Source organism: Aspergillus pseudotamarii, assembly GCF_009193445.1.
Source record: "Aspergillus pseudotamarii strain CBS 117625 unplaced genomic scaffold BDV38scaffold_27, whole genome shotgun sequence".
In the NCBI taxonomy this organism is placed as follows: domain Eukaryota; kingdom Fungi; phylum Ascomycota; class Eurotiomycetes; order Eurotiales; family Aspergillaceae; genus Aspergillus; species Aspergillus pseudotamarii.
In genome coordinates this window covers 126,314-146,003 of record NW_022475041.1, presented here as the reverse complement: position 1 = coordinate 146,003, position 19,690 = coordinate 126,314, and the positions used below count along the sequence as shown (strand labels likewise).

The window sequence follows — 19,690 nt, the reverse complement described above, 5'->3', positions numbered from 1 at the left end:
TCCCTTTGGAGGCTGAACACGAGAAGGAACACGAGATGAACGGAGTCGAGTGTACACAACTTCAGGGGGAATGAAGGATATAAATACGGGCTAGGAGTCTGCTGGTTGGGGAATCATCAACAATCCAAAACCCAGAAGTCGATTGCCTGCCAAAGCAATAAAAATTCCAAATCCTTCCACTTGACGTGATCTTTTATCGCACTCCAAACTGTAAGGGGACTCAGCATTCCAATCAAACTTGATCATTCAGACCACGAATTAACCAATGTTGAAATATAGACACCCTACAAAATGCGTTTCTTCGGTGGTGTTATCGCGACCTTCGTCGTCTGCTCCTCTTTGGCGGAGGCCTTCTGCCACAACTCGATCTCTTGCGGGCTTGGAGGTGATGATACTTGCAGCAAGACCTGTGTGCGAGAGGGCAACCCTAGCGGCGGTCGCTGTCTCCCGCGTGATGGCTGCCCTGGCTATACCATTTGCGCCTGCTACCCCAGAAGCAAGCGCGGCGATGAGGTGATCGATGGCGATGTTGGCCTCCGCAACGTCCTGAAAGACTATGGTATAGAGGAGGAGGCCGATAAGGGAATCAAGGAAGCGTTGAATGCAAGAGACATGGAGAAGCGCAGCATTACCTGCAGCTTCCCCAATCCTTGGGGCGGACTTTTCTGCGAAGACCACTGCTCCTACATCGGAAAGCCCGGTGGCCAGTGCAAGGATGGAGTCTGTACTTGCAACTAAGTGCTGAGTCTTGCACCAGATACAAGATCTTCAGAGGAAAGTAGTGGAGGAAAAGGGTGATTTGTTTACTTTCTTGTCAAATTCTATTTGCTGTCGGACTCTACTGTAATTAGTTCGAATTTTGAGATTTATGAATACGTTTGAATATATGCTTCTTGCAACAGGTATTTCTATCATTAAATCTTCTATGGTAAAGACTACTGCTTAATAGAAGGGGAAGATGTTGCCCAAGTGACATCATCCTGGTCCGATACACCAGACGACGTTCAGTGTGTTTTGTAGAAAGCAGGAAGATAAAGGTGTTCCGAACATAAAGAAAGGCTTATTGTATACTTCAATTGTGCGAAGGCCAGTGATAGTATCCTTTTTTTTTTTTTTTTTTTTCCTTCAGGGATTCTGTTCCTATTCCCGTCGGTCTCGCTGCTTCTGTGCTCCCTAGAGTGATAATATGGCTTCACAACACGCAAATTTTCAGACAACTTACTCAAATTACCACCAGGCTGGCTCCAGTTTCTCAGGAGACATACCATTTGCATTTGCATAGAAATGGGCGACAGTATAGGGTCAAGGTTGTAAACCTCTACCTGGATACTTGGTGTGTAGTTCCCGTGGCTGCGTTTGGACTTGTTGAACGGTGTCGTGATTTGGACATTGATATATATATTCCTCGAAGTTGCACGCTGGAAGGCTAACGATGAACCTTCAAACACAGAGCGACAACCGTGAACTTAAAAATTACGAAAGGCACCTCCCATCCGTAGTTTTGCCATGGCCATTGATGTATGCTAAGCCTATTTTCTGTCCTGGACCCGCCGGTGAAAATTTTTGATAGGGCTCAAAGTGAAAGGCCCAAAGACCCTGCGGCGGCATCCCGAAAGTCGAAGATCAGAACATTATTAGCTAAGCGGCCCTTAGAGGATCGGCAAAAATTGCTTAGAAAATATTTTGGGGCAAAAGTTGCGAAATTCACTCATTTGATTGGATTCGTATACCGTACTCGATACATGGCTATGAGTACTAAGCAATTGTCATGAATCATGACCGAGTAAAACGTTCAGCCGGGACTGATATTAACACATTGACTGACATCATCCAAGACTTTATTTAGGCTGCACGGTGTGCCGAGAGTCAGGAAACGGCGCAGAGTTTGCTAAACAGTGGTTAAAATTTCCTATTTCGGCCTGAAGAACGGCATTTCATCCAACATTTCCCAAGGAACTGACCAGTCAGAGAGTAGCCCGCCGTTCCCCGTGGAGTATTTTCTCCACTTTATCCCACATGGGTTGTGAAAGATGTGGGGTTCTTTAATCGGAATTGTCGGACTGCCATGGAAATATCGAGGGAATAAATGGTGTATGACAGTAGGGAACCGAGAAATAGTTCAAAGCATGCCGTGATCGGTCGGTTAGGATATCCACCTTCAATCCCGAGGCCATCTCGGATCCAAAGTCGGATCTTAGACGGGATATATAAAAACAGGGTTTTCTGCCTGATCCTTCCTTTCCTCTCCAGGCGTGGTGTTTTTCATTTCCATTATTCCCCATTCTAGCTATAAACAAAATGGTAGCATCATTACTGAGACTTGCAGTCCTCGGGACGTTGGCAGCGCAGGCCGTCTGCAAGACTGTCAATACATCATCCCTCTTGAGCTACCAAGACAAACCACGAGTATTCATCCTTTCGGACATCTCGAATGAACCGGATGACCAAGAGTCCTTGACACGGTATCTCCTCTACTCTAACCAATTCAAAACCGAGGGTCTCGTGGCATCGACATCCACTTGGCTCAGAGATGCAGTGCACCCGGAGGACATGTTGCAGGTGATCAACGCCTATGGAAATGTCACCGATAACCTCAACAAGCATGCTCCTCCCGACGCCCAGTATGCCTCCGGAGATTACTTCCGGAGTATCCTGCGCAGTGGCGCACCGGTAAGTCAACTATTCCCCTCAAACTGTGATCATACAAACCCTAAATCGTCCTAGACCTATGGCATGAAAGCAGTGGGAAGCAACGTTTCACTTAGCGACGGCGGAAAGCTCCTTCTCCAACGGCTTCAGTCCCCATCCGAGAAGCCCCTCTGGGTCCTCGCTTGGGGTGGTACAAATGTTCTGGCTCAGGTGCTGTATAAGATCCACCAGAACTACTCATCCGAAGACGCGGCTGCCATGCGTTCCAAACTGCGCGTGTATGCCATTTCCGATCAGGACGACACGGGTCCCTGGATCCGTCGGAACTACCCAGATATCTTCTACATTTCCTCCACCCATGGATGGAACCAATACGGTATGGCTACATGGATCGCCATTTCCGGCGAGACGTACTACAACAAAGATGAGGGTGGTCCAAATGGAACCACCGTGACTCATGCGTGGCTCCGCGACAACATCCAGATTGGACCCTACGGTAGCGTGGCATATCCCGATTTCAAGTTCATCATGGAAGGCGATACTCCTACCTTCCTGTATCTGATCCAGAATGGATTGGGGGACTCCGAGAACCCCGGATATGGATCTTGGGGTGGAAGATATACCAAGGTGGATCCGTCAACAGCCGTGAACTACAACCACTACAGCGATGCTGCGGATCGCGTGGTGGGTCTTAACAACAAGACCTTTAGCTCCAACTATGCTACTATTTGGAGATGGCGTGACGCTTATCAGAACGATTTCGCCGCTCGGATGCAATGGACTCTCCCGGCGAACACTAGCAAGGCGAACCATCACCCCGTTGTCTCTGTGAATGGAGGGAAGGAGTTGGCTCCATACAAGGTTACGGCTGAAGCAGGTTCGACGATTAACCTCGATACTGCTGGCACTTATGATCCCGATGGCGATACGTTGTCGTACAACTGGTTCCAGTACGAAGAGCCGGGCTCCGATGATTGGAACGTGGCAGGACAGGTCCCTGCATTAAACTTGACTACTGCGAACGCTGGCCAACAGGTACAGGTGAAGATCCCCGCGTCCGAGGACAGCTGTAATGGAAAGGGGGACAACCCTTCTGGCTGTTGGTTGTTGCATTTGGTTCTGGAGGTTAAGGATAATGGCATTTATCCCTTGACAACTTACCGTCGGGTGCTGATCCAGACTACTAACCAAACGATCTCTACGTGATATGGCTGTACCTATGCGTAACTCCTGTAATATAAAGCATTTTAGATAGACATACGCATAATGAAATAGTTTAGGATATCCATCTTCACCGGGAGGATTAGAGAAGGAAGGGCGCACAAATAGTAAAAGCAAATAACGACGGCCTTATGGCTATGTATCAGATGGCACTGTCCCTGATATGCCTTTTCAGCTGTACCAGCATCTTCTCCTGGTAATTCCAGATTCTTTCACGATTCCGCAGTCCTCTTGATTCCTTCCGGTTGCGCTTGATATCAAGGTCCAACATATACCAATTTGTCCGCCCATAGGGAGGCTTTGGTAGAGCCCACTGCGACATATGTTCCTGCACATTGATGGTATGTGACACGATGGTGGGAGTTGACATACCCGGAGCCAGGGCTTCACGTCTGTTATTTCCGATGTCCTCAGCGGTCACTGTGGCCCAGTAATATGGAGGTTCATCACTCCAGATCTCCCACAGCCATGGCATCTTTTCTCTGAGTAGCCGCTGCCAAAGAGAGATTGGCAATTGATGAAAGGCTCGAGAAACTAACCGCAAGCTCGCGATATCTTGTGAATTCAGATAATTGAGAATAATGTTTCGTATTTCTCGAGGAAGTCGACGGAAGCTATCGGAAGTGAGCGCTGGGCCCTTCATTGTGTGCCAAGAGCAGTGGGGGAATTGAAAGCCCCCGGTTGTATATTGAACGATGCATCGGTATTCATGGCTCTGTTTAGGAGCTCCCGTAGTTTGGGCACATGATATGGATTTGCAGCCATCCACTCGGCGCCAGCCCAACACCACCACATCCCTACAACACGGGCCCGCGTCACTTTAGGTTTAGAAAGGTCATACAATTCACGAGAGTAGCGGTGTATATTTTGGTAAAAGCTTAGTAAGCGCTTTACCTCTACATAGCCAAGGCGAAGCCGTGAGAGTTGCATATAGATGCCGAAGCACCACGGATGAAAGGGCAGTGCAGATTCGGGGACATTGTGATTCTCGCGGACTAATGTTAGTAGCGGTTACAGCTCATTTTTGTACGTCGCATCTTCTCTTCGTAGAAACAGAAAGCCATACTTGGATAAAGAGGTTGACAATCTCGCTCAGTCTTGCGGCATGTCTTGCCGGCAACCAAGAAATGATTTTAGGGTCTTGAATACTGTACCCACACTCTGGTATTGCATCGGTAATGCCCGTCAAGATGACCTTGCCCTGGCGCTCGATATCGAGATCGTCCGGCTCTCGGACGTGGCTCTCAAGTTTGGGTACAAGACTCTGGAAAGTCCGACAGCCCCGCATCTCTCGAGCAGATATCCGATGGCCGAGATAGCCTCCAAATGACTGACAGCCTGGACCACCAACATGTTCCACATCGTCTTTAATTATGGCGATTCTACCACGTCTGTGACGCATATATCGAGTAATTGGGAGTTGTTGACCCACCACAGGGGTCTGCCCCTCTTCGAAATCGAAAGAGAGACAACCGTCACTACTAGGAGACTCTGTGTTGCGCATTTCGTGGTACTGTCGAAGGATGTAAAAACATCCAGTTTCCTCAGTGGAGCACTTCCACTGAGTGTCATACCAAGCATTTACCCAGTCGTCATTGAAACAACTGCCGACATTAGCACACTTGTCGGTCCCGACACAGTTGCCGGCCCAGGCACAGTTGGGAGGTTCGTCAGTGGTCCTGATGCGACCGATGTTGAAACTAACGCCACAGAGGCCACACCAAGACTAGAAGCAGGACTGGTCAGAGTGAAATTGAACTCCATGCCGTGAATCACAGCTTCACAGGGATACCTCTATGTACCGTATAGGTGGAAAGGTTAGCAACAGAGCGGCCTTGCTTCAGGTCACGGTAGGCTAGGCTTACTCATTGCCTTGGACAGTACAGTATCGCCAAAAAGCCTGGCGTCGCTAGAGGAATAATGTACGAATGTAACGTGAGTGAAATTTGGGTAGTGGAGAAGGGTAAGGCTCAACATTTCGGGAATAAAGCGTTAGAGAAGGTTCTTATGGTTTCCGACTATCTGTCACCAATAGACGTCAGTATGTGTCTTATAAGACACTGCTAGACATAAATCATTACACTGCCCGTCGTCCCAATTCGGCAGGCGGTGTTTTCGAAGCATCCCTCATCTCTATGGACTCAGGTCGTTCGTCGCCTTCATGTCCTCAAGGACAACATCCTGATGTCATTGTTGTTACCGAGGCCTTTTGGAGCTACATAACTGGTGATACATACTCAATTACTAAATGTCGGTTGTTGTGGAGCTGTAAGAGCAAGGTAGGGAGTGGAAATTCCCCTGGATGACCAGTTAGAATAAGTTTTTATATGTTTTGCTAGAGCATTGGCCAGGAAGGGGCCGTTGACACCAAGTTAAAGTACTATGAAACGTCCTGCTGAGGAAGTATGGATTAAAAATGAATTTGTATTTAGACATTGGTCGCGTCACGTGTGCAATACCCTTTGCCTCAAAGGCATACCTTCATCACACCGGACGTCTGGGAATGATGAAAGAAAGGAATGAGCTGGCCACGACCAGCTATCTGCCGCTCAAACCGTGCGCTCCAGACTCCTGAGAAGACCATTGGGTTCAGCAACACCTTGCGAAGCGATTGCATCGGCACGCTCCTGCGTGTCAGCAACGGCGTAGATACGGAGTTCATCAGCGTTGCCCGAGGGGCGGAAGTGAGCGACATCGCCGCTAGCGAAGATGATTCTAACTCCGTCTGTGTAGTTCAAGCGGGCAATGGATGAGAAACCATATTCTGGGGAGAACACAGTTTCGAGCTCTTGGCGGATCTGCTCGAGTTTCTTGGCATCGAACTCTGTAACCTGAAGCTGAGCACGGCTACCGTCGTAGGCAACAACATGATCTGGCTGATATGATACCTCCTGCATCGTGGACTCTGGTGGGGAGAAACGGTCGATAATCTTCAAGCTCGTTGCGCGAGGGAAGTTCCGAATCAAAGCGGCACGGCTGGAACGCTTGGGCAGCGTGGCGAACAGTTCGGGCACAGTGATGCTGCGGTTGCCCGCCGCAAACAAAGCGCAGAGCAGAGGCAACACAGCATCACGTGTGGGAAGTGCGGTAAGGATATTATTATTGCGCTCAATATCAGAGCCAGTGAGGAAACCGCCGTTGGCTTCCCATCCACAGACGCGACGGCGTCCCTTGGAGAGGGAGTGCTGCATACCAGCAATAACGTAAGGGCTACCAATCTTCGTCTTGGGCTCAGTGACACTAGCAAGGGAGCCACGATCCATAGCATCATTAGTGCTGATAGGCACCACAACGGAGTCGGCACCCAGGAATTCGGCGACCGTCATGCCCAACAGATCACCACCGAAGAAGCGGAGCTTGCCTCCTTCAGGGGCTAGTATGAGAGGGCGATCGCTGTCACCGTCAGTAGAAACCATCGCGTCGAATTGCTGTCCAGTGCTGTCGTAGAGTTTCTGAACAGTGTCGAGTTGGGCTTGATCAATAGCTTCAGTATCAATGGGCACGAACGTATCACTTCGGCCAGCAGTGACGACTTCAGCTCCAAGCAATTCGAGGATCTCCACTAGGACGTCACGGCCAACGGCAGAGTGCTGGTAGATGAGAAGCTTCTTGCCTTTTAGTGATTCACCCCGGAAGAACTCCGTGTAGCGCTGAATGTACGCAGCTCTCCCTTCAGCGGCAACGGGTGGAAGGTTGGACGGGGCACTGCGAAGCATGCCCTGCTCATTGAAAAGAGACTCAGCGTATGGCTGTGAGAGTAGCTCTTCGCGAGTGACTTGGACATTGTTGTTAATAGGCTGTTCGTCCTTCTTCAGGAGCTCTCCTTTCGACGTGTTGAGCTTGTATCCGTTGCGATCGAACGGAATGTGGCTTCCGGTAACCATAATACTGCCCTTGCCATGCTTCAGAGCATAGTAGGTCAGAGCCGGTGTGGGGATAGCGCCTAGGTTGATGGGATGCATGCCTCCATCCTTCAACGCCTGCTCTACCGCTTGGCAGAGTCCTCCGCGACCCCCCTCAACATAACTTGTGGAGCTGGGCCGAAGGTCATACGCAAAATAGAAGTCATCCCCGGACTTAATACCACCATCCTGTTGGTCAAGAGATTGGAGATAGCGAATTTCAGCAAGTACGTTAGTATAAATCTCCAGCTGTGTCAGGTCAACCACTTTGCCACGGCGGCCGCTGGTACCGAATTTCAGGGGCACCGGCTCATAGGCAAGGTGACAGCGAAGAGCGTCGGAGGCGGAAGGTGAAGCCATTTTCTTCGTGCCTTCTATGATTCTTGCGTAATTACTTCTTGCTTCACTGAAGGGCTATGACTATTAGCTTTGGGAAGACAGGTAGGAGGGGTTCTTGACAAGTTGATTGAAATATTGCTATATTTACGCTTGCGGGTATCACGTGGGGCCCTCTGCGTTCAACCAGTGGAGTGTGAAAACGTGACCGATATTGAGGGACGGACGAGTGGTGATTGGCTGAGATGAATGACGCTATTGCCACTAGCGGATTAGCTCTTTGTCACATCTCGTGACCCCGCGCCTGCCACCTCAACCGCGTTAAACTTGGTAGTACTAAGTCGATAGGGCTCAAACTGATTTGCATATGGAAAGTCATATAGGTCTACGACATAACTACAACTCTTAATATATCATATACGGACGGAAGCACAATATCATAGTAGTGATCGAGGATAAAAGACAGAATGTAGCTAGTGAATAGAAAAGCAACCACTGTTCGAAGCTAATGAACGGAGGGTACAATAAAGTCAGGCAGCCGTTAACTGGTATGTAGCCGCTTCTAACACGGCTAAAATAGGCTTCTCCTTTCCATAACCTTTGGTAAGCTATAACAATAAGGTCATTCAGCTCTGCCGCTGCTTACTTCTTCATTCTGTTGAGGGCACGTGAGCTTCCGTCGAGACATCATCCTGACGTTTGATATTCCGAAATCTTCGATTATTTCACTCAGAGAATCTTTTCTCAACAGCAAGAGTCTGCACCCATAGTATCATGGACCTCCCTGTATGTCAAGGCTCGGGCTTTCTTTTGAAGGTTATAGACCAAGGGGCAGAGGGGTTCTAACACGATAGCCTCAGGTCGAGAGCATCCCAGACGACTGGACCACCGATCCTGCCGAAATTCACTTTGACCTGGTATGGAAACATCATAGAAGCCAAGGCCAGAAGATGGTGAGGAGGTTCGGGCTATCAAAGCCACGGGTTCTCATGACTTCCAAGCGCGAAACGGGGATTCCCCAGTACATGATTCAATCAGGCGAGCGGTACTATATCTGGAACGAGATGGACGACACGGTCTGGCAAATTATCAAGCCTACAGGGCTGCTAGCCATACTCCGAACCATGACCGTCAGGGGACAAAGGGGGCTAAAAGTAAAGATAATTGAGCCACTCGAAGTTTATGAGTATGAGGAGCACAACGAGTAGATGGTCGTTCCTTCCATTAGGTGGCAAATGGTGGTTCTGGTGATAGCAAATAATATCATCTTTGAAAATCTGCAGCCTTGAGTTCTGTTGTAGCTATACTAACGCAGTCATTCTTCTTGCAATTCACAACCTTGTATGAGACCGTAACCAATTTTCAAATCGGAAGCAACAATGGCAGAAAACATTCTCATGGTCTTCAATGGTCAACTTGACCTGCGCAATGCGTATACATACTCACTGCCTCAGGTAGACCGCGTAAGTGCGAAGAAACCTTTTGTCGCACTAATTTTGCAGTAGATCCATAACTTTCTCGCGGATGTCGTTAATCAGCCTGCGTTCTATGGTATTTCAATCAACCAGGTTTCGAAACTAGTGGCTATTCGTGCGGAAATTATACGCTTGAGGTAAGAAGTTTCTGTGATAGGGCATTGACTAATGTAAGAAGCAATTAGGAAGTATAGGAAAGGCTTGCTGGCTTTTTCTAAATAGCCTCCCAAGCGGAGAAGAATATAATGACGCAGCGTTAGACCCAAGGCAACACATACATCGAACTATACATCCACGATGGCCTTCCGCAAGGATATCGAAGTTTAAACTCCTCAGATATCGACATAAAGGTGTCGACGTTTGGAGCGCAACTGACCTGCTTGGCTTATTCCTGTCCAGCCTAGGACCGGCACCATGGAGCGCCACAAAGCGTAACTTCTATCTGCCACTTACGGCAGCATACGGGCAGTGGTGTTCGAGAATATGCGACACGGCACCTGCTACCGTGATACAATGCACATGGCAAGAAACTGAAGGGCAACGCCCCGTGTTCTTCCTCGGTGCGAGTATGGCAGGATATAGAGCAGGAAAGGCGGTAACAGGATCATGGATTCATGTTCTAAATCGAGCTCGATTTTATTTAAGCGCTAGTGATCCATTAAAGCTTGCTGGATGGAGCCAGAAAGTATCTCCGAGTCTTCAGGCTAAATCAGTCACCGGGGGCACACAGTTCGGCCGGTGTGCCGAGACATACCCGTTTTACTTCCTCTTAAGGTCTGTATAGTATGCTTTAAGCTACAGGGGCGGCTGCTGATTTGATGCAGGGGGCATGAAGCGCCACAAAGGGTCTACGGACTGGCGTTGTGTAGGAGGTACTTGGATGTACCACTGTATGATGATAGGCTGTCGGGTGATATATGGCAGAACTTGTGGGACCCTTGTTTGAATTGCCGACACTTGTTCAGATATGGAAAGGCGACATAAATCAATTTCTCAAGTGGTATGGGGCACAGGGTGCTCCTCATGATGACGATAAGTGTTACGGGCATCCGGTGTAGCGTGTAGCTAGCTCCAAAAGCAATGTGCATTGATAAATCGAGCTTACTGTGACTTATGTTAACAACTGATGACACTTAATGCTGTTATTTATGCTTAATAATACCTTAAACCCCCCACTAAAATTGCCCATAGACCTAAATATTATGTTGTGACATATGTCCTACAATATGATTCTAGTAGAATGACAGACGAAGATAAGAAGTGTCCAGATAGTTGTTTTAAGGTGTACGTTTGGTCTCCAATGTTGTTCTTTTTCCCGAGGAAGATAAGAAATCCCATTCGGAAGGCAATTCCGAAACCGTGGGTCAGATAGACATGGATGTCTCTGCCATGAAACATGTCTGTAGAGTAGGTGCAAGTCTTATCTCTCGGGCTTTTACAATATAATAGCAGTACAGAGTATATGCTACGGAACGGGAAGTTGCTGAATTGAGGTGAACATAAGATGCCGATCCTCCTATGCAAGGTTGCTAGCGTGCAACGTGCAAGGTTGTGTAGAAGTTTCTTCACAAAGGCTTATCCCGTATGTCCATGAAGTGGTTCGGCACAGGCGGAAAGAAAGCGGGCCGAATAGTAGACCTTTCGTCTCCATCATGGAAAAGGCCTCACAATCTAGACTCTCCACTAACCGTAATAGGCAAGTGACTCCGGGAAAGATATCTTGAAAGAGTATTCACGATGGAGCCCTATGCACGGCTGGGGATAATTCCAGATGAAGACATGGCCATCTATGTCTCCATCGGCAATTGCTGGTGTGTTTGCGGTCTGTGAGTAATACGATTAATTCTCATTATTCCCCAGATTTTATAGTCCGTGGGGGTTCATTATTGAAAACCCGGGGTACGGAGTACAGTCACACCACATGGATATAGTTCGTGGAAGAAGGATCTTGCCACTGAGTGATTATGAGTTGCTACCCGGCTTAAATATAAGCATCATATTAGCAAAGGTATCAATTCTCGTTGTGTAAGGGTATGCGGCAAATACCAGCAAATCTTTATCTCGTATCAACGGTATCTGGCGTCAGCCCCTATCATATTCCACTTTACCCCCGGATCCCCATTCAGCTCCACTCAGCTCCATTGCTCTTTGTATACTTTGCCGTTCTTTGGTCTCTTGTTGATTGGAGTGAAGTGGCATGTTCCCCGCAAAAGATTCTGTGGCCACTAGCCGTGGTCTTCATCACCTTCTACTACCAGATCCTATATGTAGGTCTGGTCCCCAATGCCCTTATACGACTTCCTACCTTCCTTTAGAGGTTCTTGCTCCGTCTAGCTTGTTTTAATTCACGCTAATTCGATCCCTGCAACTTTAAACATTTCGACCTCCTCTGTCCGAACCCAGTCAAATAGAGGCGGAGAGACCAAACATCTTAACAGATGCCTCGAGTAACGTCAAGCTCTCAGATTGTCAACGTTTCCCCGTCAGGTAGTATCGTGTCAGGATTGGAAGAGCAACGGAATGAAATGCCAGATGCAAGCAACATCGACGACAAAAAGATAGAGCCTACACCAACCCGCCAGGATGTCTTCGGTGACGAGACACATGCGGAGGTCAAGTATAAGGTCTTGAAATGGTGGTAAGGGAAACATGTTCGATTTTATTAACGAGCCAAGCGTGCTAATGGATACGATAATTTCTAGGCAATGTGGCCTCCTCATGGTTGCTGAGACTATATCCTTGGGCATCCTCTCATTGCCAGCAGCCATTGCGAACCTTGGCTTTGTCCCCGCTATAATTATCCTCATCTCATTAGGCCTCATAGCATCATATACCGGTTACGTGATTGGGCAGTTCAAATGGAGATATCCTCATATTTCTAGTATGGCCGATGCCGGCGAGCTGCTTATGGGTCCATTTGGCCGGGAGCTGCTTTTTGTCGGCCAGATGCTGTTTCTGGTGTTCCTCATGGCAAGCCATATCCTGACTTTTACGGTCGCCATGAACACCCTTACCAACCACGGCACTTGCTCCATTGTCTTTGGTATCGTGGGGCTTGTCGTTTCACTCTTGATGTCGTTGCCGCGCACATTGGCCAAGATGTCCTGGCTCTCCCTGGCCTGTGAGTTCTATCCTCCTAGTGTATCGTTACGCCAATTGACCACCGATCAGCATTTATAAGCATCTTCACCGCGGTTATGATTGCCATGATTGCCATCGGGATACAGCGACCGGGGGTTGTTACCACTGCTATTAACCATCCAAGCCTGGTAACCGGAGTGACTTCGGCCTTGAATATTGCCCTTTCCTATGGTGAGTCGCATCAGACACGGAAAACAATGGGATAAACATGGCCATTGGACGCCGACACCAGAGAAAGTAAAATCTGACCGAACATAGCGAGCCATAACGCATTCTTTAACATTATCGCCGAATTGAAAGACCCCAAAGACTTTCCAAAGGCATTGTCACTCTTGCAATGTATCGACATCTCTCTCTATCTTGTTTGCGGTGTTGTAATTTACCGATATGCTGGTGAGGGTGTTGAATCACCAGCACTTGGTTCAGCTGGCCCGCTGGTAGGGAAAATTGCCTATGGTATTGCTTTGCCTACGGTAAGTATCCATTAACACATGGCTGAGCTCTAGTACATCTGGATCTTGCAGGCTGACAGTTTTAGATCCTCATTGCCGGCGTCATAAACGGTCATATCGCGTGCAAATCGATTTATACCCGTGTATTCGCCGGTACCGATCGCATGCACAAGCGTGATTTTGTTGCTGTTGGCTCCTGGATTGGAATCGCTGTAGCACTATGGATTGTTGCCTGGGTTATTGCTTCTGCCATTCCTGTCTTTAGTAACCTGCTTAGCTTGATGGTATGCTTTCGTTGCCTCGAAACATAGCGACAGTTCTATACTGACTATAGTGCTCTAGACTGCCTTATTCGCTAGCTGGTTCAGCTTCGGACTACCAGGCGCCTTCTGGTTGTATATGAACAAGGACCTCTGGTTTTCGTCACCGAGGAAGATCCTCCTGACTCTATTTAATACATTGTGTATCTGCCTCGGAATTATAATGGTAAGCGCACTCATTTCATACCCAATGCCGCGTAGTATCTCTTTAATTAATACTATCTAGTGTGGACTTGGTCTATACAGTTCAGGCAAGGCTATCCATGATGACCCCAGTAGCCAAAGCTTTTCATGTGCAAGCACTGCCTAGTGGTTTCTGTCGCAGTATGCTTGGGTCACTACTTTTCCACTCGATCTTATTCAAGCACATAAACTCAGAAATTTATGATTTTCACGACTATGCGTGCACTGGTGCGCCTACGACAAACGGCGTCAGGTGTAACTAGGCATGTATAACGAAGAGACATTATCATTAAACTTACCCGACGTGTCCAAAGTGTAGGATAACCGAAATTCGGCACCTGTAGCGCTTTTAAGTACGATGTCACACATGGCCCAATGTCACCAAGGATGCTGCTACTCCGTTGAATATCTGACACTGCAGAGTGCGTTGAAGCGATCGACCCGACACTGATGCTAATGACCTCACCGAGCACCAGTGGCGAAGGACAGCAGGCATCGAACGAGTAAGATATGATCGGATAGGAGCACCAAGCCCATACAATGTGCTAGTGCGTAAGACAGAATCGGCCGGAAGCTGAGCAGGCCTGGCAACATGGCTAGAGCCACGAGGGATCGGTTCAACGCCCCCACAGCGCCATTCGGCGCAATAATCGGGGCAGAAGCGGTGCAGTCGGTAAAACACGCCAATAGGAAAGTCTTTCCTCATACGCTATAGCGGCCTACTGGAAGTGCTTGCCTGTTTCATAGTCGCTTAGGTATCGGTCTGACAGACTATTGTTGCCCTCGTCTAATAATCCAAGGTAGACGGCCGACTGAAAAGCGGAGAGTATATTCTATTCTTCTTGTTTACCACATGACGATCTTTTATAATGTGTGACAATTCCCGGGCGTCTCTGTCCTAGATATGGCTTGGTGTAGGACTCTTGAACAGACCGGACTTTGTCCGATGTCTGAGATTGGATGAGAGATGTCTTATCATGTTGGCTATCGCAAGCCAGGACGCATATTAATCAGTACCTGTAGTAGCTGCCACGACATATCATGGAATTGTGGTATGCTGGTGTGACCAAGTGAGAAATTCGATGTTACTCTTCCAGCAGTGACCGCGGAAACATGCCAGGCAGCCACTACTGATGAATATTTTGTTGTTATCTCAAGGCAAACTCACAACATGAGCCCTTGAGTGATTCACAATAGCATTATAGGGTGACAGTCACTTCGGTACCTGCGCTTTGTGAATATGTTAACGCACACACTTATACCAAAGCATACTATCACCAGTGGCGGCCTGAGGCGTTTATCCTGAAGAGCTGTATGTTGAATGTGCCCTGTCTGATGTAGATATCCCGCTTCCGTTCAGCTCAGTCACTTCTTGCCTTGTCTGACCGGTAATGGTCTTTTCCTGAAGCCCGAGTTTTAGTAAGAGTCCTACCTTGCCTGCCCTCACTTCGAGACTTTGTCCCCTCGCTCCGCTTAATTACAACTAGAGTGGTCCGCGAGTCGGGTTCGGGTCTAGCAGACAGCCCGTACCACTCTGTTTTGAATTTTAGTGTATAGGCTTTCGTTCTATTGCGATTTGACTGAATTTAAAGGTGATTGTTCATTATGATCTAGCTCCAGGAAAAGAGAGAATGAAGATATTGACGTGTCAAGGCATAACATCACTATGCTTGCCACTTGCCAGTATTTCGGCGCGTTCTGGAAAGAAAATTACGTACAGAGTAACGTAATGGCTGGTATAAGATACACCTCACGCATGTCGTGGGGTGGGGAAACCCTAAGATCTTAGACAACTGCCAAGGTTTGATGGACCGAACTGACAAGTATCTAGCTTTTACACGCTCCCAGGCCTAGAAGTGTGGATAATGACATAAACATGCGGTGTAGGTAGATCTGCAAGGGGGTAGGAATCGAGTATCGCTCTCAGTCAGGGTCGAGAGTACGCGGTAATCCCCTATTTCAGCGTCAGTTATACATAACTTCGCCATAGTCAAATTCGCCATAGTCCAAGATGAAGAGGCATTCTATATTCTGACTTACATTGATGGTACTTTTGAAAGGCAAACGATAGAAGAGGGAACAGAACTACAATGTTGCCACTTCAAGCCGGGTCCGATCGATTCTCTTACCAACACCCTAGCTGAGCGAACTCCGCAGACCGAGAAAGTTATTATGGAAACGGATCATAGACTTCCTTCAGCTCATCTCTCATTACGGTGATCTCTGTAAGTATATCATAGTAGCAATTTTGTAATGATGATGCGCAAGCTAGCTCAGATGGTGGTGGATATGATCTTATATTAGGGCCACTAATGCAAGCAACAAGGTATTAGTTGTCGATGGTAGGAATCGGGAATCGGAAATCGGACGAACTGACGAGAGAAGTTAGAGATGTTTTGAAGTCTGATCTATCTATGAATGGTACGTTGTAAATTTATTTAAGAAAAATTAAAAGGCAGCTTTTCTCCACCAACACGCTCTTCCCACAGACGGTCAAAATCCTCGCTCTGCTGCACTGTGAACTGTTCTTTCCAGGAGCCGACCTTGCCCTTGCGGAAGAATTTACTGCCTAGCTCCTTCACATCCCCCAATCCGCTGAATTCATTGGTCTTCATATTGGTGAAGTTGATCTGGCTCTTAATCTCCTCCAATTTCTCCGTGGTCAATTGATCGCCCACGCCGAGAAAATCGGCAAGCTTCTTAAGTTCACCGTCAATGTCCTCCTTCAAGCGTTCATAGGTCAAGAAGAGGATGTTGTCGGCATCACGATGCTGCCACCATCCCAGAACATGGTCAAACCAGTCGCCGCGTTGCACTTTACCCTCCAGGAACATCTGCAGCCAGTGATCCCAGTCTCCGGTGTAGTTTCCAGACCAACTCTTCTTGCTTTCAAAATGGTAGTAGGAGACGCAGACGTCCTTTGGATTGCGGGCAATATAGACATATTTGCATGGACTCTTGGCCGGGTCTCCTCCTACTGCCATGTCATACGGCATGTGGGAGGCAAAGATGCGAGGGTCCCGCGCATCTTCTAGATAGGCATCGCTTCGTGGATAGAGCCAGTTATTTTCGATCCAGTGGTAGGAATCTCTCAAGGAGGAACCCTATACCCTGTTAGCAACATCACCTGGATTCGAGGGTAGAAGTAGACAATACCTTATTGCCAGTGAGCAGGACCAGGATGTACGATAGCCAGGTAGAGCCAGATTTGGGGTACGACGAGTAGACGATATCGGTTTCCCTCAATTTCACTGTGCGACTCTGATGATAGCGCTCCGGGGTAACATATGGGGGCATCACTCGACCATCCAGCAAGCGATACTTGTATCCATGGTCGCTGACCTTGAGCAGGGACACATCACCCGCATGCTCCTTGTCATTGTACTCCAGGACTCTGAATTGCTTGTCGGAGGAGCCATTAGGCTCTTCCAGGGAGGGGGCCATTATAAAATGGGAACAACTTGACGGATTGGCGAAAATTCAGGACAGAAAGTCTTAAGTTTGTCCATAGGGACTCTGTGGGAGAGCCCGTCTTCCCTTTTAAGTGCACCGCATACGTGTCTTGAATGCTATTCAGTATCCGCCATTTCCACCGCCACGAAGCATTACGTAGGCACGATGGGGCAATTGAATCTCTGTGGCATTCTTGCATTCACCGTTGATCTACTACCCACATAGTGCTAGTACTATGGTAGGATACGAAAAGATCATGTTGATTCCTGTGGAGCATTTCGCTTAAAGACTGCAGTACTACACTATGTAGAACTATGGGAACCCGCTTGGGTTAAAGGTGGACCTATAACACATCGTATCCGGCGACCCTATGAAGTGATATTAATTGTTCAACTCGAGTTGCTAGTAATACACAGTGACCGAGATACGAATTAGAGTTCAATTGCCCCACAGAACCGTCTATGAGTTCTTGTTCAGCTGAGGATCAAATAGATGAGTTACTCAATTGGGTAATGACGTTAGATCTAGCCAGCCAGTGGCGGCCTGATAGACATCTGGAATGAATCATTCCGAAATGAGTAACGCGAGGGGGCACGCGGTCGCATCGTTGGTATCAAGAGATCAAGAGATCTGCTCATGACTCCATCAGACACATATTAGGACGATCTTCTTTCACCGCCACTCTACTCGGCTTAACTGCGCACTTCAAGACCAACGTCACATTCAGTTTTGCTCATTGTAAGAAGTTCATTTTCGATGACCGAATATGACGTGTTGTTCCAATCCCACACTATCTACCAATATCTGCAGCTATGACAGAAATCAAAGGAACATTTCCACTACTAAAGCCGGTGCATATTCTCCCTGGTCCTGTTCGCCAGGTCCCCAATCCAACGAAACGGCCATTCACAGCGTGGTAAGTACCGACCATGTAGGTGTCGGTGTGTTTGGTGTCATCCTCCAGATAGAGTCTAAACGTAGGCTGCTTGATGTATGGTTGCAATAGATACAGGGTGTTGTCGGTAGTAGAGAGATCCAGGCCTTGCATGTTGAGCAAGTGCTGCTCCCATTCCTGGGCAGAAAGGGTTTCGCCCAGCAAATGACCGTTACCACGGCTGAGACTCCACGGCTTGAAGATAAAATCACCCTTGGAGATCTTTCCTTCACGGTAGCTGTGCACGATATGCTCTAGTTCCTGGGACCTTGGGAGGATAGTAGGTACGATCGCTTCCTTCAGGAGGATAGCCTGTTGTGGAGTGAGGATTCCGATGTCGCTAAGGGCCTCCGCCTCCTGTCGAACGATACCCAGTAATCGTTTGTCGTCGAGGAGTAATATGCTTCGGAAATCATTCACAGCCACAAATGCCAGGTGGCACAGTAAGTGGTATGAAAGCTGGCAGAACTCATCTGCAAAAAGCAGGGGAACGGCCTGATGTATCCTCTCCAGCTTTGTTTCTTGATCTCCCGCGTCTTGATAGCTGCAATAAAGAGCGTAGTCGGTCTGAGAAGATGCGTCTGGCTCCAACCTCAGGTCAGATAGTTTTATTATCCTAGGGCAGAGGCCAGTTCGCCGGTGGGCTAGAGAGGTAAAGTCTTCTCGGGACATTTCATCGCGTCCCGCAACAAGGTGAATCGGTAAACTGGGGTCAAAAAGAGTGAATAAATCCTCCACCATACCCTCCCAGTCAGCTGCCGGCTGAACCGCGACAGGGGGCTTCAATAACCGCGATACTGTTTCGTATCGATAGACCGAACTGAGAATAGCATTGAAAGGGTTCCGACAATTGATTTCACAAACGCGAAAGGGCACTGTCAAAGAGTCGTCGCCATCAGTTAACACAAGGTCTGGTCTAAAATGGCCCATAGAATCCTTGAAAGGGCGCATCGATCCATTTCTACTCTGCTGATGTACCCACTATATTTCACGTTATTCGACAACTATTCCGACAATCAATGTTACAATATTCACTGACCTTCAACACTGCCTCCTGATGAGAGTCCAGGGGCATTCTAGAGCGGTAGCCGGACGCGTCGTCTTCCCACCAATTATCCACGATATGGATGACGGCCTTTGACAAGGCGTCGTTCAACCTTTTGACCTTGGCCATAAACCCTTCCCCCACGAGAATCGGGTGAGGGCTGGTGTTTGTCAACCGAGTACAGACATTTATCTGTGTAATGGAATTCGTGACTTGACTAAAAGACGCTCTGTCCCGTTGTCGGCCCTCGATGGTGGCATCATTAATAACCACAGGTCGATTTATATCCTGGGTGGCTGAGAGGCAAATCTGCTGAAGTTCTAGATACGTGGAACTGCTTCCCATCTTTACTAAAAATGAATGGAAGAAAGACTGAGTCGAGTCGCTCGGAGGGTGGGATGATTGATTATCGCACTGGCAGATATATCTGGATATGCGGTGGAGCTCAAATGTTGTTTGTTGTGCAGTCGTTGTCGTAGTAGAAAAGTGGCCCACAAACTATTCAGCACTAGCTTTATGGCTTGCAGCTCCTTTGTAATACATGTACTGTATTGTTCTGTCATCCCAACCGGACGAACT

The 19,690-nt window shown here is 48.0% G+C and overlaps 9 protein-coding genes across 9 annotated transcripts; 5 read left to right on the top strand and 4 right to left on the bottom strand.

The window, feature by feature from the left end:
* Positions 1-291: 291 nt before the first annotated feature.
* On the top strand, positions 292-738 carry AfusinC (Defensin domain protein; the record flags this gene model as incomplete). The annotated part of the gene is made up of 1 exon (XM_032059934.1): positions 292-738. The coding sequence occupies one exon, from the start codon at positions 292-294 to the stop codon at positions 736-738; it is 447 nt and encodes a 148-aa protein (XP_031913498.1).
* A 1,560-nt stretch (positions 739-2,298) lies between these two features.
* On the top strand, positions 2,299-3,855 carry BDV38DRAFT_292877 (uncharacterized protein; the record flags this gene model as incomplete). Its single annotated transcript, XM_032062113.1, has 2 exons — positions 2,299-2,670; positions 2,725-3,855. 2 exons carry the CDS (start codon positions 2,299-2,301, stop codon positions 3,853-3,855), a joined length of 1,503 nt encoding a protein of 500 aa, XP_031913497.1.
* A 102-nt stretch (positions 3,856-3,957) lies between these two features.
* BDV38DRAFT_86969 (uncharacterized protein) lies at positions 3,958-4,700 on the bottom strand. Its single transcript, XM_032064071.1, has one exon. The coding sequence runs from the start codon at positions 4,511-4,513 to the stop codon at positions 4,013-4,015; it is 501 nt and encodes a 166-aa protein (XP_031913496.1). The 5' UTR covers positions 4,514-4,700; the 3' UTR covers positions 3,958-4,012.
* A 1,236-nt stretch (positions 4,701-5,936) lies between these two features.
* BDV38DRAFT_86967 (phosphomannomutase) lies at positions 5,937-8,214 on the bottom strand. The gene is made up of 2 exons (XM_032064070.1): positions 6,108-8,214; positions 5,937-6,051 (listed from the first exon to the last, which is right to left on the bottom strand). Exon 1 carries the CDS (start codon positions 8,130-8,132, stop codon positions 6,420-6,422), a length of 1,713 nt encoding a protein of 570 aa, XP_031913495.1. The 5' UTR covers positions 8,133-8,214; the 3' UTR covers positions 5,937-6,051; positions 6,108-6,419.
* A 668-nt stretch (positions 8,215-8,882) lies between these two features.
* Positions 8,883-9,316, top strand: BDV38DRAFT_282977 (uncharacterized protein; the record flags this gene model as incomplete). Its single annotated transcript, XM_032059933.1, has 2 exons — positions 8,883-8,894; positions 8,963-9,316. 2 exons carry the CDS (start codon positions 8,883-8,885, stop codon positions 9,314-9,316), a joined length of 366 nt encoding a protein of 121 aa, XP_031913494.1.
* A 171-nt stretch (positions 9,317-9,487) lies between these two features.
* On the top strand, positions 9,488-9,724 carry BDV38DRAFT_282976 (uncharacterized protein; the record flags this gene model as incomplete). Its single annotated transcript, XM_032059932.1, has 2 exons — positions 9,488-9,562; positions 9,614-9,724. The coding sequence occupies 2 exons, from the start codon at positions 9,488-9,490 to the stop codon at positions 9,722-9,724; spliced, it is 186 nt and encodes a 61-aa protein (XP_031913493.1).
* Positions 9,725-12,021: 2,297 nt separating this feature from the next.
* On the top strand, positions 12,022-13,763 carry BDV38DRAFT_292876 (transmembrane amino acid transporter protein-domain-containing protein; the record flags this gene model as incomplete). The annotated part of the gene is made up of 7 exons (XM_032062112.1): positions 12,022-12,221; positions 12,286-12,704; positions 12,755-12,895; positions 12,983-13,197; positions 13,263-13,460; positions 13,519-13,662; positions 13,743-13,763. The coding sequence occupies 7 exons, from the start codon at positions 12,022-12,024 to the stop codon at positions 13,761-13,763; spliced, it is 1,338 nt and encodes a 445-aa protein (XP_031913492.1).
* A 2,354-nt stretch (positions 13,764-16,117) lies between these two features.
* Positions 16,118-17,123, bottom strand: BDV38DRAFT_282974 (sulfotransferase domain-containing protein; the record flags this gene model as incomplete). Its single annotated transcript, XM_032059931.1, has 2 exons — positions 16,118-16,783; positions 16,836-17,123. 2 exons carry the CDS (start codon positions 17,121-17,123, stop codon positions 16,118-16,120), a joined length of 954 nt encoding a protein of 317 aa, XP_031913491.1.
* Positions 17,124-17,922: 799 nt separating this feature from the next.
* BDV38DRAFT_282973 (uncharacterized protein) lies at positions 17,923-19,456 on the bottom strand (the record flags this gene model as incomplete). Its single annotated transcript, XM_032059930.1, has 2 exons — positions 17,923-19,047; positions 19,106-19,456. 2 exons carry the CDS (start codon positions 19,454-19,456, stop codon positions 17,923-17,925), a joined length of 1,476 nt encoding a protein of 491 aa, XP_031913490.1.
* Between the last annotated feature and the right edge of the window lie 234 nt (positions 19,457-19,690).

What these genes read in the sequence shown, in the direction of transcription:
- BDV38DRAFT_86969 (XM_032064071.1), bottom strand. Translation starts at nt 4,513, where the DNA reads ATGAAGGGCCCAGCGCTCACTTCCGATAGCTTCCGTCGACTTCCTCGA.
- BDV38DRAFT_86967 (XM_032064070.1), bottom strand. Translation starts at nt 8,132, where the DNA reads ATGGCTTCACCTTCCGCCTCCGACGCTCTTCGCTGTCACCTTGCCTAT.